Source organism: Aquila chrysaetos, chromosome 3 (genome assembly GCF_900496995.4).
Source record: "Aquila chrysaetos chrysaetos chromosome 3, bAquChr1.4, whole genome shotgun sequence".
NCBI classification, from domain to species: domain Eukaryota; kingdom Metazoa; phylum Chordata; class Aves; order Accipitriformes; family Accipitridae; genus Aquila; species Aquila chrysaetos.
In genome coordinates, this window is record NC_044006.1 from 75,582,712 (window position 1) to 75,601,688 (window position 18,977).

At 43.7% G+C, this 18,977-nt stretch overlaps 1 protein-coding gene across 9 annotated transcripts in view; it reads right to left on the minus strand.

Moving 5' to 3' along the window:
• Positions 1 to 5,354: 5,354 nt before the first annotated feature.
• Positions 5,355 to 18,977, minus strand: part of SEC22C (SEC22 homolog C, vesicle trafficking protein) — a 30,321-nt gene continuing 16,698 nt past the window's right edge. For 2 of the 9 annotated variants that reach the window (XM_030008975.2, XM_030008976.2), the window contains one exon: positions 5,355 to 8,921. In XM_030008975.2, the coding sequence (XP_029864835.1) occupies positions 8,685 to 8,921 (237 nt within the window). In that variant the 3' untranslated portion in view covers positions 5,355 to 8,684. Of the gene's footprint in view, positions 8,922 to 9,962; positions 10,162 to 10,406; positions 10,530 to 11,472; positions 13,230 to 13,950; positions 17,416 to 18,977 lie in introns of those variants that run through there. The other 7 variants (XR_003922675.2, XR_003922676.2, XR_005932068.1 and 4 more) reach the window with 7 other exon arrangements.

Here is an 18,977-nt window from a genome sequence, read left to right on the forward strand (position 1 = left end):
TTTGATATGCTGAAAAAACAGACGCACACATAGACATCTGAGAGTCGTTTCCTGCTTTGCATTGCAGCGAAGGGCGGTTGGATATTCAGGCAGCTCATTTTGAAGGGGAGATCTATTTCCCCGGACAAGCAGTTGAGTGGATTTCCTTTGCAGACCAGAGGTGGGTCCCACAAGTTGTCTCTGTACAATGAAGTGCGGTGGCCTCCCCTGCTCATATGGCCTCAGCAGTAGAGCACTCTGGTGGGGTTTGGGTGGTCGGTGGGTTTGAAGGTGTCAGTGGTATCTATATGTGCTATGGGGGTGTCCTGGTTTTGGCTGGGATAGAGTTAATTTTCTTCCTAGTAGCTGGTATAGTGCTGTGTTTTGGGTTTAGTATGAGAAGAATGTTGATAACACACTGATGTTTTCAGTTGTTGCTGAGTAGTGTTTAGACTAAGTCAAGGATTTTTCAGCTTCTCGTGCCCAGCCAGTGGAGACTGGGAGTGGACAAGAAGTTGGGAGGGGACACAGCCAGGACAGCTGACCCAAACGAGCCAAAGGGATAGTCCATACCGTATGATGTCATGCCCAGTATATAAACTGGGGAGAGCTGGCCAGGGGAGACCGCGGCTCGGGGACTGGCTGTGCATCGGTCAGCGGGTGGTGAGCAATTGCATTGTGCATCACTTGTTTTGTATATTCTATTATAGTTATTATTGTTATTACTATTATTTTCCCTTTATTTTCTGTCCTATTAAACTGTCTGTATCTCAACTCATGAGTTTTACTTTTTTTTCCCCGATCCTCTCCCCTGTCCCACCGGGGTTGGGGGGGCAGTGAGCGAGCGGCTGTGTGGTGCTTAATTGCCAGCTGGAGTTAAACCACGACAGGAGGTTTTCTGCGTGTGGTGATTTGGAGCTGGTTGTTTTTCATGCTGATTTTGGGGTCCGGAAAGCAGATACTGGGATAGTGGGAGGAAGAAGGAGGACAGGGAGTATGAAAACGGGTCAGTGACAATGCAACACTAATAAGAGTGACCGAAAGTAACCAAGATATAAGAACAAAGTGTTTCATTACTGTTATAATTTATTACATCACATTTAAGATATAAAGTTAGGGTATTTGTTGTGCCAGTTATAGTGTAGTCAAAGGTAAATTTGGCCGCTCCAAAGCTATGCTCATGCTAAAAAGTATCACATGCTGCCATCCTGACTGCCTTTTACCTTCCTAAATCAGCTGAGCAGGAGGATAATGAATTGCTGGAGAGAGAAAGCAACTGTACACTGAGCAGTTGTTTCATTTGCTTTCTCCAGCTTATGAATCCAACTCTCCAGTGGCACTTTGCCCAGTTCATTTTACTTTAGCAGCTGGTAAATGAATAAGTGATCAAGAAGCATTTCCAATAAATGTAATTACTCCTCTGCTGGGGAGGGTTATGGCAAATGCAGCCCAGCAACATTTTATATGAAACAATGAAAAGGGAAAGAAGAGATTAAACAAGGTGGCTTTTCTCAAGAAATTCCAACTTAACTTGATTCTCACGGGTTAAAGGAAACCACCATTCAGGTCCTAACCTGGTGGAAATGAAGAAACAGCTCCTTTAGCCATGGAGAGAATTTCCTCCAGTGGATCTACATGCTCTGCTGTTGCTGTGATTTCTCTTTAGAGGAATAAGTTGCTGGTGGAAATAACAGTGATTTTAATGCAGCAGCAACTGGAGGCACCGCTGAGAAGAGGGTCCGGCTGTGCAAGGTGCTGTACAAACCACATTTGCTGACACAACGGCTGTGGATTTTGCCCTCAAGCATTTGGGCACTGAAACTATGCCCGGCTACCCTGCAATCTGTTGCTCGCAGACTCCAGGCTGCGATCATAAAGTGTGGCCTCTCTTTGGGCAAATATGGTATATGTAATAAAAACTTACCTGACCTAAGTTCACACAGTTCAAAGGCACTCCTGAAAATCCTGCATTTATGTAAAGAAGAAACAAAGGATAGGAGAAAGGAATAGCTGCTTGGAGATCAGATCATTCCTTTGCGTTCAAATATACCTGAAAAAATATTGCTATTCCACAACAGAAGCAAAAAAAAAAGCTAAGGTGTTTTGTTTTGTTTTGTTTTTTAAATAAATCCTACTCAGGGTCGTTCAAATGTTCCCACAGCAATAAAAGGGAATGTTGTATCAAGAATTCAACTTCTCTTTTCTTTTATCGCTCAACTGGAAGCTTCAAAATGCTCTGTCTGGTGTTTTTGAGTGAAATTTCATCAGAATAGGCATGCTCCCACCGAACTCTTCTTTGACAGAGAATAGTCCAATGAAAAAGTTCTGCAGCTGTTTTACATAGGAGGAAGCAAGACACAGAGAAAGTGAGAAATCCCTGTATCTTCCGTGTAGACGACAAGAGCCTCACGTTGGTGTCGGATCTATGGATCTCAAGGGGAGCTGACCCTGGACAGCAGATGCTCCAATTCGCTTTCTTGAGCTCAGACACACTGCTAGCCACAACGACTGATTTCTGTGCCTGTCTGATGGAGCCCGAGCACAGCCCTAAGTGACCTGCCCGGAGTCACATAGGCAATCCTCAGAGCAGGAATTGAACACAGGTCCTTTCAGCTCCACAAATGTGTCAAAGCTTGTCAATCTCTTTGGCTTATGGGACTCTCTTTTGAGACCTAGATTGGTCACCCTGAAATGGGAACCCTTTAAGTCTTCAAATTGGAAAAACATTATCAAATTGAGTAATGGTGTAAGCTGGGTTCAGCAAGATAAGTCTTAGAAATCTGTCCACAAATGTAACCTATGTACCTAAAGAAAGGGCCTGAATTCTCAAAGGTGCTCTGAAATTAATCCTGCTGCTCAGGTTCCTCAATAAACATACAGACTCCAGGTCCTCTTTTCGTGTTCCTCAGGTTTCAGCTTTCCTTCCATCTTCACTACACTTAAATCCTCCGTTCTTTTCTACTGGTGCAAAGAGTGGTCAACGCTCCCACCAGCCAAAGGCCAGGTGGGACCTGGCATATCTCTGTGACCCTTTAGTGAGCTCTCAAATGCTATCATAAACAGTGCTCACTGATCCTTGGTGTAAATGTTTTGTACTCCAAAGTTACTGCTGCTTCTAAAGCCAGTCTGTTGCATTCAGCACCCACAGGCCAATTAAAATCTTTGGGACTTGCCTGGTTTGCCCATCTCCCTTTGTTTGTAACCTCATATAATGTCACAGTTTCACAGCTGAGATCCTTTTTATTGAGCCATTCATAGCCATCTAAGCAGTTGCTCTCAGGGACTCTAGACAGCTCTTTCGTCTTTTAGTTGTGCATAAATCTCTGCATCCATCACACCACAGCTCCCATTTTTTGCCTCTATTCCCCCATATTCAGTCTTGACTCTGTCATAAAGTAGTTTTACATTTTTGCTACTGTAAAGTCACTAGAGTTACCAAAATAACAGAACAATTTAGTTTGAAGGAATCGCAGGACATCTCTAGTCCAACTCCCCCACTCAATGCAGGGCCAGCTTCAATATTTACCAGGATGCCCAGTCTTGTCCAGTCCAGTTTTGAATGTCTGCAAGGATGGAGATTACACAACCTCTCCAGATCCCTGTTGCAGTGTTTGACCGCTCTCACGGTGAAAAATATTTCCTTATATATTGTTGGAATTTCCCTTGTTGCAACTTCTGTTTGTTGCTTCTCATCCTTTTGCTGGGCATCTCCAATAAGAATACGGCTTTGTCTTCTCCATAACCACTCATTAGGTAGTTGAATACAGCAATTACATTCCCCTTGGCAACCCCTTATTCAGGCTGAACAAACCCAGTTCCCTCAGCTTCTCCTTCTACGCCATGAGCTCCAGCCCCATAATCATCTTGCCTCAACTGGACTCGCTTCAGTGTGTTGATGTCTTTCTTTAGCGGGATGTCCAAAATCGAATGCAGCACTCCAGATGCAGTCTCACGAATGCCAGCTGGAAGGGAACCATCCCTTCTCTTCATCTGCTGGCTACACTCTCACCAGTACAGCCCAGGATGCTGTTGGCCTTCGTCATTGTGAGGACTCATTGCTGATGCATGTTCAACTTGTCCGCTAAAATAAACGGGTCCTTTTCTACAGAGCTGCTCCCCAGCCAGCCGGTGTGGAACTCAGGTTTGGAACTCAATATAGAGTTGACCTTGACCTTACTTCCCAAATAACCAAGAAAATCCTGCAGCAGCCTTCAGTTCAACGCCACCACAGCACTAAGCTAGCTAGGTTATACCCTACCGCAGATGTGCCTATGCGAACCAAAGTGGAAATAAACCCCCGATTTAGTAATCTTTGGTCCTAATGTGATCTGCATTGCCACAAAATCTGGAGACCTTACAGCCCTCACGAAAAGAACATATATTTTTATCTTTGCAAACACTGTGGCCATCTATCTTGTGCCCAAAATGGTGCCAAGACTCTCAGAGATGTCCCTTGAGAATCTGCTTCTGCCAACGACATACGTTAACGCCTGTTCTATTGCAAACAACAAACAATACTCTGCTAGCTAGAAAATCAATCCCACCTGCCTAAGACTGTTCTGGACGTGAATAAATAGAATGGACTCCAATGGGAATGGAGTCCTTGCACCGGAGGTTTCCTGGACAGCACAACACGCTGAGGCAGGTGGGTTTCCAAGAGATGCCTTAGCTGCTGACGACAAATTGAAATACAGACGTGCAGGTTTTAAAAGGCAAAGCCGTAGCCCATCACTCACTTAAGGCACCACCACATTGTTTATAATGCCATGACCTTTTCCATTATTGAATATGCTCATTGCTACAAAAAGGATTGATTTTCTTCCCAGGCAGTGACAGATGGACAGATATGATCCAGGGGGAAGAGCTGCTTATTAGCCTGGGTCAAAGATGTTCTCCAAGCCCTTTTCCTTTTTTGCCCCTGTGCCCAAGTGTGTCTGAAGCCGCACTAGGTACCATGATTAACCAACTGAAGCCCGTAGTTACTCAGTACATCAAAGGATTTGCGTATTATTCAGCTGACCAGCCAATAATGGATGACTTTAGTTGCAATCATTAATTTATTAAGTACTTCAATCTTAAAATCGATCTTAAAAGGCAATGGGGTCCAAACAAGACTGGTCCCTGAATTTGAACTACTTGAGACTGTCAAAACAGGGGTTGAGACCAGTTATACCCCTGACTTTAAAATCTTTATGTGATCAAACTCTTTGATTACAGCTTACTGTTGCTGTTTCTAGGCCTTCCTGGACAAAATGTGTCTTGAGTTGAACAAAATATTTCATGTTCAGGATGTTTTCCTTTTGACTTTTATTGAGACTGTAGCTGACAGTGAAGTATCAGTTCGAATGAAAACTGTGGCATTTCAAGTTTTTTTAAAAAAATTAAGTTTGGATTTTTTCTGTTTGTGACTAAAACAACAGAGTTCAGTTCATATTATAAAATCTCCTCTTTTTTTTTCTGAGTAAAATATCCAGCAAAAATATTGTGCTTTGTCCTGACACATTCCAAAATATTTATCAGAGGGAAGAGTGATAAAGAACTAAGGGTTGTCCAAATTCAACCCAACAGGCATTATGATCAACACATATTCCTGTGTTTATCGGTCACCTCTTTAATAAGCATCATTCCCTGCCATCAGATGAGCTCAGTAACGTGTCAGCAAACAGAAACAATTCACTGAGCTTTCAAACGACCAGAGGTGATCAAATCAAAACCTCATTTCTGTACTAATCTGACTTGCTCGCCTCCTAGGTAATGAAAAGACGTGAAGATCTACACGGTTGTTTGTCAAGCACCAACCAGCACGGTAGCAGGCGACCAAGACTGAGCACAAGCTGGGAAGCAGCAGGGTTTAAAGAATAACCCGAAATCACATAATCACGCGGTGTCAGTAGTATTATAACGAAGCAGGAGTTGCTGGTGGTGGCTCGGGGCTGTGCAAGCGTTCAGCGGACAGAGGGAGAAGGCAGCTGCATTGACTCGGGGCTGGGAGAAGTGCCAATGCAAGGCACCGAGGTGAGCACCGTCCTCTTAGCTCAGATGATAAGTCTCCCGACAAAACTCAGACTAAGCAACACAGTCCCCACCACACAGGCCACCTTTATTCAAGAAGACAGAGGCTCGCTCTTTGCTGTCACAATTAATGCCTAGAAGTCCTCCAGAGAGTAGGAGCTCCCAAGAGTAGGGATGAAGGTAGGGCTGATAGCATCCAGGGGAGGCCAGTGCTTCCAGTTGTGTGTCGTACCCTTACACTCCCAGATAGTCATTTAGGTCTCTGGTACAAAGCACGTTTGGGTCTTTTTTTGGAGGCTGATGTGTCTCAACCGTCAGAGAAAAATAATTATCTTGGGGCATAGGAACAACACCACGTTTCTCCCATACATAACCCACAACAACCTTGAATCCCACTTGGGGAAGGCACTGGTGTTGCCCAGGTTATTGTAACCCTCCCAGAGACATATTATAAACATGTAAATTGGAAGTTCATTAAGTCAGATTCTCGATAACCAGGGAAATTAATGTAGGGACAACACCCAGGAAAAAAAAAAAAAAAGGTCTTTTTTTTTTTTCCTAAATAGTTGAGGCAACTTTAAATAACAATCTATGTGTAATTATGCAGCTTCATTACCAGCAGGCCCTAAGGTCACCTTTCTAAACAGGAAGCAAGACCATTAAAGCAAAAGCAATCCCCTCGGATCGTATCGTAAGTCATAAATCTGACGTGCTACAAGTCAGCACCATTCCAACACAAGGTTAAATCGCTCCCCGCTGCCGCTAACACCGGCTGTTCTGCATGCATAAGGTCATATGTTTCACAACCACAGAACAGTCAGATGATGCGCATGTTACATGATAACAATGTCCTCAAATTACTCTGTGAAGCCTTCCTGCTCTTTCTAAATTACATTAATGTTTGATTTAGAGTGAGAGCACCTTCAGGGAGGTAAATTTGATTTAGGGTTGTTGGCTGGGATTTTTTTTTAATATTATGCAAACTAGCTAACTGTTGTGAAGTATCTAAGCAGCATCCAGAACCCTAAACCACGGCATGTCCTAGGGTCATAAAATCACACAGATGGTGGTTGGAAGGAGCATCTAGTCCAACCTTCTGCTCCAGGCAGGACTGAAACCAACAGTAGTTCACATCAGTTATGGCTTTGCCCAGCCAAGATGTGACAGCCCCTGGGGATGGAGAAACCCCAACTTATGTGACCTGTTCCAGAGCTGCAGCTCCCTCCCAGTGGGATTTTTATCTAGTGTCCAACCTGAACCTCCCAAGCTGCAACAAGTTGCTCCATGTATACTTTCTTCTACTAAGAAGAGTTTAGATCTGTATCTCTGCAGTTTTCCCAAGGGTTGTTGTAGGCTGCCATCAGATTGTCCCTTAGACCCTTCTCAAGAATAAACAAACTGAGCTCCCTGACCTGTCCTTGTAGATCACAGGCTTTTGCCCGTGGCCACCATGATGTCCTTTCACCAGATCCTCTCCAGTTTCTCCATGTCTTTTGGACTAGAGAGCCCAAGCTGGACTCAGTATTTTAGGTCCCATCTCAGCAGCAGCAGCAAGTAGGGGTGCAGAGCAGGATCTGCCAATGCAGAAGAGGTTAAAATCAGCCTCTAATGGTTGAGAATCCAGTTTCCAAACAGTGGCGAAGGTGGGGGCTTGCTTGGCAGCCCTCCAGCCAACTTATTCCTCTGCAGGGTGGAGGTGCCTATCCAGGCATATCCCTCCAAAATGCCTTTGGGAAGTGGCAGCGTGCAGAGCTTTCATTCCAGTTTGTAATGAATTCCCTTCCAGAGCCGAGTTCTTGTTTAGACATCAACTGGCAATTATGGGTTTTATTGTTCCCGGTTAAACAACGGTGAGCAAACAGCTGGGAGCTGTCTGAGCTGTGTCACCATGGAAAATGGTCATGTTTGGTCGGTGACCCGGGAGTTTGGTTCAGCGCTTGTGTCCGAGCCACTGCAGAGGATGTCGGGTGGTACAGCAGGTGCTCCTGGCTCACAGAGAGCCTCCCATGGCTGTTCCCAATGGGAATAATTCCTATAGGGAACTCAGGTACCTTCATTGCTCCTCATCCAGGCAGGAGCAACATCTCTGCTATTGCCTGACATGCCATTGCTCCAGCCAGCAATCCCCAATTACGGTCATGATCCTTTCAAAGCAAGCTGGCAGGTGGTTTCCAAGCAAGCTGCTTGCAGGTAAACCTGTATAATCCACACGGTGCATGAGCACACTTTGGGAGTTCAGGGATTTTTCTAACAAGCATTAAAACTGCAGCTATCCCCTTGGCAGGAGGATGGTACCTGGTACCATCTGCCATCTGAGAACTGCCCGTCTCTGCCAGCGAAGACATGGTGCATGACAGCCGGTCACTCTCCATGCAGTGATCCATAAGAGATTTAAAAAAAAAAAAACCACCAAACTATAGGGGAAGAAATTGCTGAAAAAGCCTAGTATTTTTGGCTGGGAAAGAATTCTATTCCTGAGCACACAGTGATATCAGACATAGTAACTTCAGGTAGGTACCAACATGACTCTTCTCCCCAGCCAGGCAGCTCCCCTCCACCCCTCAACAGCAGCAAATTTACTGTGGGATTAAGCTGGGCAAAATCCATCCTGTTTACCTGGCCCAGCCTCGGCACTGAGCTGTGTCACGTCCTCTTGCCAACGCACAGATTTCTCCAGGAAGAAGCACCCAGTGTCACCTCTCCCTCCATGTGCCCTGGGGAGCACCCTGGAGATTAGGATGACGTTGGAGCAGATGTAACCAGGGTGCAATCCAGCCTGCAGTCCCACTTGTCCTGGTTCCTGCTCTTCCCTGCCTCCTTTTCTTCCATTTATCCTTTACGTCTCCATGCTGCCCTCTCCAGCGTGCTGCTATGTGCAGGCTTGCGGTGAGGTTAGGTCCAGTTTCTTCTTCACACCAGTCCAATTTCCCCTGCCACCGAAGAGGAGGGAATACAGAAATCAGCACCGCTGCCACCAAAAAAAGGCAGGAGGAAGATGTGGTCGTTAGAAAAACAAATTAATCACAGAGCATACGCTGCTGGGAAGGAGGAAGGACTGATGAGCTCCTGCGAGGTCCCTTTCAGCACCAGTAAAGCTTCTCTCAAACCCAATTTGGTCACTGGAAGCAGCCTGGTGACCTCAGTTAGCTCCAGCTCGGGCTTCTCTGCCCAGCACCGGCTTACTGGATACAGCCCAGGCCGGCCGGCCAGGTTTGAGGTCCTGCCTGGAACCAACCCTACGTGTCCTCTCCCCCCACCACCGCCAGAGCTGCCCACTGCCACCCGGGTACCCACCTTCCCACTCCACGGCAAAAGGTGGCAGCATCCTTTGCCTGTTTATTAGCAGAGTTTCGGAAAACAGGTTTTGCCTCAAATCCCTTTCCATCTGACTTAACTTTCCAAGCAGCTACCGCAGATGGATTAAGTACCAGAAATGCATGCATGTATGCCTCCAAACTTCTCGCTAATTAAGCCGCTGGTTTCTTCTCTCAGAAACCCTCTGGTTTCTTCCTGAATCCCTCAGGCCGAGAACAAAGCCCTGATGCTCAGACCAGGAGCGTCAATATTTAGCACAAAGAACGATGCTTTGTTCCTTAAAGACTAGCGAGACAAAAAAAAAAAGAAGCTGCAGTGACTTCGCTTTTGACAAATTGGTTCCAACCTAGCTAGGTAAGTGGATTTGCAGCCCTGAAGTGATCCTCCTACTGTCTCCAGGGTGTTTTATCTCCTTTTCATGAATCCCACAGCAAAATCTACTGGGAAAACTGTAGCATTCGTACAAGCAGGTAAAAAAATTGGCAGGTTCCCCGAGTCAGCTGTTCGGCTTCCCTCCCAGCCTGGGCGCGCAGCATTAGCTTGTACACTGGTGCCTCCCAGTGCTTGCAAGAGAGAGAAGCAGAAAGCTCAAGAAGTAACACTGAAGATTGCTTCAATTTTATTTTTTTTAAATCCAAACGCTCCTTGCTAGGTACCTGCTCATGCTTGGGGGGATTGGGAAGTCCTGCGTGAGCGTAAGGAACAGCCAAGGATGCGCGAGTCCTGGGAACGGAGGCAGCAAGGCTTCTCCCTGCTCGGTTTTGTGTATTAACCGTGAGACCGCAGAGCGCTGCTGCTTTTCGCCTGCTCCCTCCGACCCCAGCATTCGCAGAGCAAGCCAGCCTCAGTCAGCAGCTACAAAGAAAGAGAAGAAGAATGACACTATGAGTTAGGTATGTATGGGCTAGACACAAAGCAGAAGCTTCACTACCAACATGGGACACACGGCAGGAATTTTGGCTTGCGAGTCCAAACCAGCAACCCAGCTTGACGACGCTGTCAGCTCTTGAGATGCCTCAAGCATCGGAGGTTCCTGCTCTGCGTCATCTAAATGTTTCTCGAGTCTTAAATGAGACCTGTGTGCAGGTGAAAGGAACTACCTTGGGAAGAGACCCATCTTCTGGAATGCTGCCCCAGCTCCTGGCTATGCTCACAGCCGATATGCCCAACTCCTGCCTTGTCCTGCAGGAAAGCCTGAGGCTCTACGTACATTCGGGTCACACCTATTACGTGAAGACAGAAAAAACCAAGGTGAGGCAGAGCCACTGCCATCCCTGCCACCCAGAACCACGCTCAGCGGCTGTAGTTGTACTGCTGCATCTTCCGAGCACAGCATTTATTCCCCTTCGGCCAGGGCACTCTGCTGTTGAAAGCCTGACGTGACATAGACGGGCTTTTTCAGCACGCCTGGCACCTTCACCACAGCTCGACTTGGGGTTTTTTGGCCTCATCCAGCAGGCAAATACAAATAGTTTGGGGCCGATCCATGCCAGAAGGTCTGTGCCCCCAGCTCTCACTCAAGGCCACAGCAGGTAGGAGCCTCTTGTTTGTTTTGCGTGGTGCATACCGACGGGTCCTAATATATTTCAGAGCTGAACTTTCCGCATAATTGCTTTTTAGTGTTTCCCTACAAGAGCCCATGAAATAAGGGATTTTGTATGTTAATGTCTTTCCTTGCATAATGAAAGACTAAATCTCAGCCCTGCGCAGCTGTATGTCATGCTATACTGACTGGTGCTTTACATTTTAATGGTCATTATTTCAAGCCTTTCTTACTGTTCTTGTATCAGACGACATTTATTCTACCAAAGGGAATTTCATATGCTTCCGTGTTTTGCTTATATACTTTAAGTGGGAACAGAAAGCAAAGACTTTTAAGGGCTCTTTGGTTTGTGTTACCATTTAATTACTTCTAAAATGGTTCGTCCGAGCAGCCCGGATCAGCCTTCCTAGGGCTAGAGAAAATGACTCAAGGGAAAGACCTGCAGCCTCAGGGATGGGGAAACACCTCCCCTTTTAGCTGCATCTTCCTGATTAAAAATTAGCTTAAGCCAATCTAAGACATGCATGAGCTCGAGCTCATGCTGTTATTCACCTCCATAATTTGGGAAAAAAGAGCTACTATCATATCTGGTGGGGGGCAGGCCCAAGGAAAGGGGATATTACCTTTTATCTGCCCTCCCACAGAGGTTAACAGCTCCTCTCCTTGAACAGCCCTTCCAGAAGCGCCTGATGAATACAGTTGCGTGATATCACACATTTGCAGCATGGGAAAACACAGCAGACACTATTCATTCCCACTCCATGGGCCTCATTTTGCCAGAACAACACTTTAGAGGGAAAACACTGCACAGCAATTGGTCAAATTTAAAAATATCACTTTGTTAAGCCTTTTGCGAAAGACAGACTGAGGGGAAGAGGATTAACTTACACGCACACGTGTGTGTGTCCCCCCGCCCCGGGGAGCTCAATCACACCTTCTTCATTTCCTGCCAACATGATATTGCTTCTTTCCAAAACGTTCTCCAAAAGGTCATACCTTTAGTAGAGATTTATTTGCAGACAACCAGGAGGTACCTGTAAAAGCCAACAGGCATGGAATAAAGCCTCCGACCCCTTCAGCCTGCATCCTCGGCAGAGGCACCTCACCGCCGAGGTTAAGACACATGGTCGATTGCTTTTAAAAGCAAATACCACCGGAGAGAGGCTGTTCAACTGTCCCCACCTCCCGCCTGCCCCTGGTTTTGAGCTTGCTCCGAGAGCGGCCTCGGACACAGGAGCTGAGCCAGCCAGCACCACAAGGAGGTAACACATTTGGAGACAGAGCTGCTCTTTTTCTTGTGGCCACTGTTTCCTTCCCCCACCCGCAAACAGTTTTTACATGCAACTGGGTCACATTTGTAAGTCAGCACGCAGCAGAAGTTGAGCTACTTTGTTTAAAATAAAAACATGTATTTCTATCACCTTAGGAGTTGTTCCTCTTTTGGCACAGGGACCCTCTGATCCTCCCACCTCCTTTTATCAGCATCTTCAAAAGAAGAAGGGAGTTATAATTGCTTTCTCCCCTCACCTTAGAAAAAAAGGGAAAGGCTGCTGTTCTTCTCTATTGGCATCTTGAGAAAAAACACGCTTTGAGCAATCATTTATTTACAGAACAAAAATAACATCTAGATTTCAAAGGGCAGAGCAGTTCAGAACAACAAGGCGCTCTCCTCTCTCCCCCGCCATCAGCTTTTGCTTATTACCACCTACTGTCTGCACAGCCCACTGTTCTGCCTCTTTCCTCATTACAGGGGCACACACAGGCTTCTCTCTTTCTCTTTTCAGAACAGCAACGAGTGCTGCAGGACTGTAACGATCTCAAAACTACTGCTGGTATTTCTGTGCCGCAAGCCAACATCTGAACAAGCTCCAAGGCTAAGAGGCCAAGTCCAGGCAAAGAGTGGGATGTATTTTTAAAGCAGAAGAGTAAGACTAAAGAATTCACAGTTCTCCCAGATCCACTTTACCCACAACTGCCTTCTTGATAAAGAAGCAGCCTTAGAGATTAGAAAAAAATTCACTTTTTACACAGTGGAAACCAGTGGAAGAACCCAGCCCTTTACCCATCACGTTTTGCTTCTGCTACAGACATCTAGGTATTGTTCCTGTGGAGGACCAGGGAGCAGAAAAATGGGAAGAAACCAGCAGTTCCACAAGCCTGATTTCTTCCAGCTTTTTGATTTTTACCTGATTCTTTGGTTCCTGATCAGGCAGGGTCCACTGTGAGTCCTGCCATTGAAAGCACTCTCCCAAAGCACATTTGTCGATACCTGAACGCATCACATTCAGATGGGGGGATTGCTGAATTTTCTGTCACGTAAAGTCATCCATTTCTACAAAGCCTGATGAATCAGTGTCTTCAGAGCCTTTATCAAAGGTGGCTGAAGTGAGCCCAAAAAGGTCCATAAGCTCTTAGCAGGGACTGACTGGTAAGACTAACTAATAGGCCTAGTTCCATTAAGTGACTAGCCTGAAAATCTGACACCAATCTGCAAAATCTCCACTCCTCATTGCCAAGCAACTGGAAAAGGACCTATGGGACCATGGTACATCTTACTTCACATACTTCACCACTCCAAAATGCAAGTTTTTCAGGAAAAGCCATATAACACGGTCTCTGAAAGTAAAGAGCAAGACTGTTAAAGCTACAAAGATTGTACCACAGCCTACTGCAATCTGTTGCTTTGATAAGCAAGATTCTATCTACATATTTATAAATATAGTTCAACTGATGAATCAGTCACTCTTCAGTTTGTAGATGACTGAATAAAAATCATCCCCAATTCCCCCTGAACAGAAAAAGCCAGTGTGCACCCAGGTAGATTAGGTATCAGAGAGCACACCATCTCAGACAAAGCCACCCTGAGTTCATACAGGTATTTCTTTCTATAAGAGACCACATACAATCCAGCATGCACTACAACAGCATTTGAAATCACTCTGATTTTGAAGCTATTTGTTAAAGAGAACAACTGAGTTTATTTTTAAAATATTTTGAACACTGCCACTTGAAACACTAAAGATTCATATGAAAGTGAAATGGCTAATCTACCTTGTTTCTAATATGCTCAGCTATTTCAAAACTATAAATGAAGACAATCATTACAAAAAAAAGCCATTTATTAGATATATGTACATATATACATAAACATGCAAAACGATTTTATACACATTTACACAGGTTCAATTATTAATACAGTGCAAAAATGTCTAAAAAAGGTACCAGCCCACCTTCTACAAACTTAACAGGTCTTTGGGAGAAAGAAAAAAAAAAAAACAAACCCAACCCAAACCAAACCCACAGAAAATTATCAGCTTCATAAAGTGACTAAGCACTGCAAATCTTTAAATTAATGAAGTTTATTCTTTGCCAATTTTCTTACGCTGAGAGGCTGGGTGAGGAGAAGAGTTTCCAAAAGACTTATCTTGAAAACTGACAGAATTAAGGAGATGCAATTCAAACTACATTAAACAGTTTAAAGTCAAACAAAGAGGGATGGATTCCTGTCTGGGGATTTGATTCAATACAGGCATAATCCCACATTATGAGTCAGATTTCATGTACTCAAACTGCAAGTCATTCTCTTTTATTAAATCTTAAAGCACTGAGATCAATGTAAACTATTCTATTCCTCTTGCTGTTTCTCCAGAAGAAAATGTTTATCTGTATAAATACCATACAGATATAGGAGCCATTCTAAATACTAACATTAAAGATAAAAATAAAAATAAAAATAGGTCAAACTATGCATGCTCTGCCTCATCCCAGAATCACAATCCAAACCTATAAAGTGCGCAGATACTAACGCACTACATTAATCCATGCAGATTCCTTAATATGGTTTACAAATATTACAGGAAAAAAAAAAGGCTGCAAAGGGATTAAGATTACCAGCAAACCAGAGCTTCGTTCATTTAGTAGGAAAGATCTAGTCGCATCCTCCATCTAATCCATCAATCAAAAAAAAAATTTACACGAAGGCGGAACTGAACCAAGTGGTTTTGTTTGATTTTACTGAAACATTTTCAGGAAAAAGAAAATATTAAACAAAAGCTAAATTTAATCTTCATCCCCTGTAATTATGTTAACTGCACAAGCTATCTAAACACCTTGTTCTACCACTCTTATTGCAGAGCTGTTGCTAACATCACTTGGCATGGGGATGTATTTGTTTTATGATAAAGCAAACAGTCAGATGCTCAGGAACCATCAGGAACATTACAGTTTCTTCCAGTCAGCTCAATAGAAGGATGAGGAATAAAGAGCAGATAACGGTTCACTGGCCCCATGCCCCAGTTATAAATGCTCTACGTGCCTTATGCTACAGCAAGCTAGCTTTATCCAAGCCTATGGAGAACCAGTAAAGGTCTTTTGGACTCTTTAACCCGATGGAGGCTAAAAGGGTAGGAGCTGGGAGTTGGGTCATATCACCAAGTAAAACTGGGACTGAACAGCATGGAAACTTAAAGCTTGTCAGTAGTAAAACCCCCACATCTGTGGGGTCATCTGGGTGTCTTAAAGACAATGGTTGAATTCTGGCTTCATTTCGCCACTTACACTCTGGCAGAAAACTGGGGTAATGACAGAGAAACAACTTTAATCCACTCCCTTGTAACAAAATAGTATTCCCTTATGACACACAGGTCTAGCTGTTTTCTTAACTGGCTGGCTAGAATATTCCTCCATCATTCCTACTAGAGTATGCCACACAGTTTAAAGGAATTAATTATGTTATTGTTACAGTAAATGGGCTAACACGGGATGGAAGAGAAATACCTACATTTTACTACTCTGGCACCAAGTCTCTTGATGTCCTAGAAACCGTTCAGGTTGTGAAGGGCTGCCTATCGATGCCATTGTCACAGTCAGCTGCATCACAAAAGTGCTTCCAAGGTACACAGGTTTCTGGTCTAGTAGTCCACTGATACTTGTAAGTGTTTACACCATGAGATTTCAGGAAAATTCACTGAGATGCAAGGAAGTAATTTTGTTAAGCATTTCTGCAAACTCAGGAAGGCAACTCTGCATCACGCTAATCTCTTTGCGACCACTACAAGTAGAGACCATGTGAGAGGAAAATAAATCTTTGGTGAGAGACGTTTGGTGGAAGAAATGGGGCGACCAGAAAACAGTTTCCCAAGAAAAAAATGAAGAAAATCTAGGACCACACTTCCACAATAACACACCTACAGTTCTCTACATCTTCTCAGTTTGAGTCTCTATAACCCTTCAAGGACAGCTGCAACAAAATGCTATGCATTTTTTTAAACAGACAGCTTAAATTATTCATCTATGTTCTAAAATGCCCATATGCACTTCAGTACATCACATACAAGAATACCTAGTGCAGCAGAGGTTATGAATTTCAGCTCTTAAGTACTATATTCAAAAGTGCACACTCATAAATTCATCTTAGTGTAAGAACTCAACACCATTAAGTAAAGGTGTTTTATATAATAAAGAGAACCTGCTCTTGCTTTCCATTACTGGAAATGGCTTCCTACTCACCAGCTATACATTTTTTTAAAAGGTGAAGGAGTCAGTGGCCTGTCATAAGTAGGCTTGGAAGATTTATTATCCATACAGACCAAGCAAACATGAAATTACCCTTATACTAAGAGTGACCTTAACCAAGGAAATAAAGGCTACTTGAGCTGAAAGATCACTTACATTCATTTGGTTTATTTTATGCTGCCCCAAGCGTATTTGCAATTAGCCAATGAGCACATACTTGACTATGATGCACTGTTTAGCCAGGAGATATTTATAGCCTTTATGGTTTTTAAAAGAGCCACAGCCTATTCCTTTCCTTCAAAAGCTAGAAAAATTACCCTGAAGCTCATCCTAACAATTTTTCCCACTGATATTGAACTCATCTAATTACGGCAAATGACTCCTTTACTTACATTTACCAAGAATCTTAACGCTTCACAAATTCTATAGACAAAAATGCTACCCACCATTTTATCTTCATTTTACTATACAATTTTAATATTTTCGGAAGCATTGGCAGGGCAAGACATTGATCTGCCAAACTGTTACAAAGCCAGTAAGACAAATGGCAAAATGCTGTCTAGATGGTATTAGTCAAGGAGTAAAAGCCTGTTTATGGTACGAGAACCACCGTCTGTTGATCACACCTGACAAGATCTACCATGCACAATTACCACATGCCATGTTAAATACAGGTCCGTTCCTCACTGTATGTTTGACACGATTACTGTATCCTACTTTATTTCAAGCTGCTTTGAAATATCCTCCTTGCAATAACCTTGTCACAAATCTTGAAAAATACTCCAAGCTATTTTTGGCCAGTTCAATACAAAAAAAGTTGTAAAAATAGAGTAGCAAACCCAAAGTCTTTTTCATACTCCGCAGTCAGGCTGTTTCTCCATAAGTTGCCTTGTCAGTATCTGATAAGAAGAAAGAGATGCCACTCCTATGTGAAAGGCTATTTGCCAGAGGTTCCGTAATCCGTACAAGTAAATGTTGCATAAACAAACAGAGAAAAAGAGTACAAACGTCTTCACCTTCCTTGCTGAGCTGTAGAAGAGGTACAAGTAACACTACAAAAGGACCAGAGAGACAGTGTTAGCATTAAACTATGGACATACAGACAAGAGACATAACTGGGAATTGCTGGCACATCTATGCTGCTTGGATGTGCCTGCCACTGCAGTGATCACTACGAAGCTCAAAGCTTCCCTTCAACTCCTATGTTGAAAGGTCCTCCAAGAACAGCCGGAGTGGTGGCCTCAACCCAGACCCTACTGAGTAAGCACAGAGATCAAAAGAAGTCTGTCAGCACAGCTGGCACCCCTCCTGCCTGTCTCAGCCTGGATTAAAAGGAGCCCAAAAGCTGAGCCAGCTTTCAAAAAACCACCTGTGACTTTTGCAAGACAAAGGCTCAGAAGCAGGAAAACAGTAAACCCAAATCTGCTTCTGCCGTAATTGTTCTTGGGATAAGTAAAGGACTTCATTCTCTAGACTTGACTTGGTAGAAAGACCATAATTTCCGTTAAGAGGTTTAGCTGGGGTTTTGGGCTCTTTTTCTTTTTAAATTCAAGAACAGGTGGAACCCCATTTGCTAAGCATGTGTGAAGAGCAACAACCCGTACAGGAAAAAACTAAAAACTCACAAAGTGCTGGCAGAAGAGTTACTTTTTTAACTCAGGCAGTAACAGATCATGCTTTCTCACTTAAGGTCACAGTTTCCAACTGTGCTGATGACACAAGTAGAGATCAGCATGTAGAAAGCACTTCACATTTGAGCTCAATTTATGCACAAGCATTTTGTGAAGACAACTGCTATAGGTCAAAAGGATAAGGGAGAACTCTTCTTTATTTAGCTTCTCTAGCTTCAGGTAGTAACTGGAAAAAAGCAGGACAGGGCCTTTCTTTGTGAAGAATGACTTGCATCAAGTATTTAGATCCAAATTAGTACCTCTATCTTAAAGCTCTGCTGTGAACAGAGGCGTAAGAAGGCTGAAAGACACTAAATTGTATCTATTATGATACAATAAATAGCCTCTCTTCAAGTTTTAAATACCATAGATAAACAGAAGTCTTCAGACAGTGGTCCCCAAACCATTACCCAAATGCAACAGTACTAAGCAATGAATACACTGCAGGCATTATTTTATTCCTTCTGTCAACTAGTAACCCAGCCACAGCAGCTTCCTGCGGTGACAGGCTAAAAATTGAAGAAGCTGCAAACAACATATTGCCCTCAAGTTAAAGGTTGTGGACCACTGTTTTAGGCATTTAAGGAACCTTTCAAGAAGAACCTGTTTGGAGCATACAGTATTTTCCTCATTCAAACTCTTCTGCATAAGGAGGTCAGAGAAAATAATCCATTCGGGGAAAAAAAAAAAAAAAAAAAATCTAAGGAAGTCAGGAACCACATTTGTCTCAAGAACTAAATGTAATTTTTAGTGTAAATTAGAACATTTTCAATAATGTGGCTATCCTATATTTGCTTAGTCTTTCAAGGTGGTTATGCTACAAAAGCCCATCACTAAGTCTGCCCTGGTCAGAAAGACACTGTGTCTATCCCTTTGGGAAACAAACCATCTTTGGGCTAGCACTTATTTATCACACTCAGCCCCATCTGGCGTGTCAAAACATG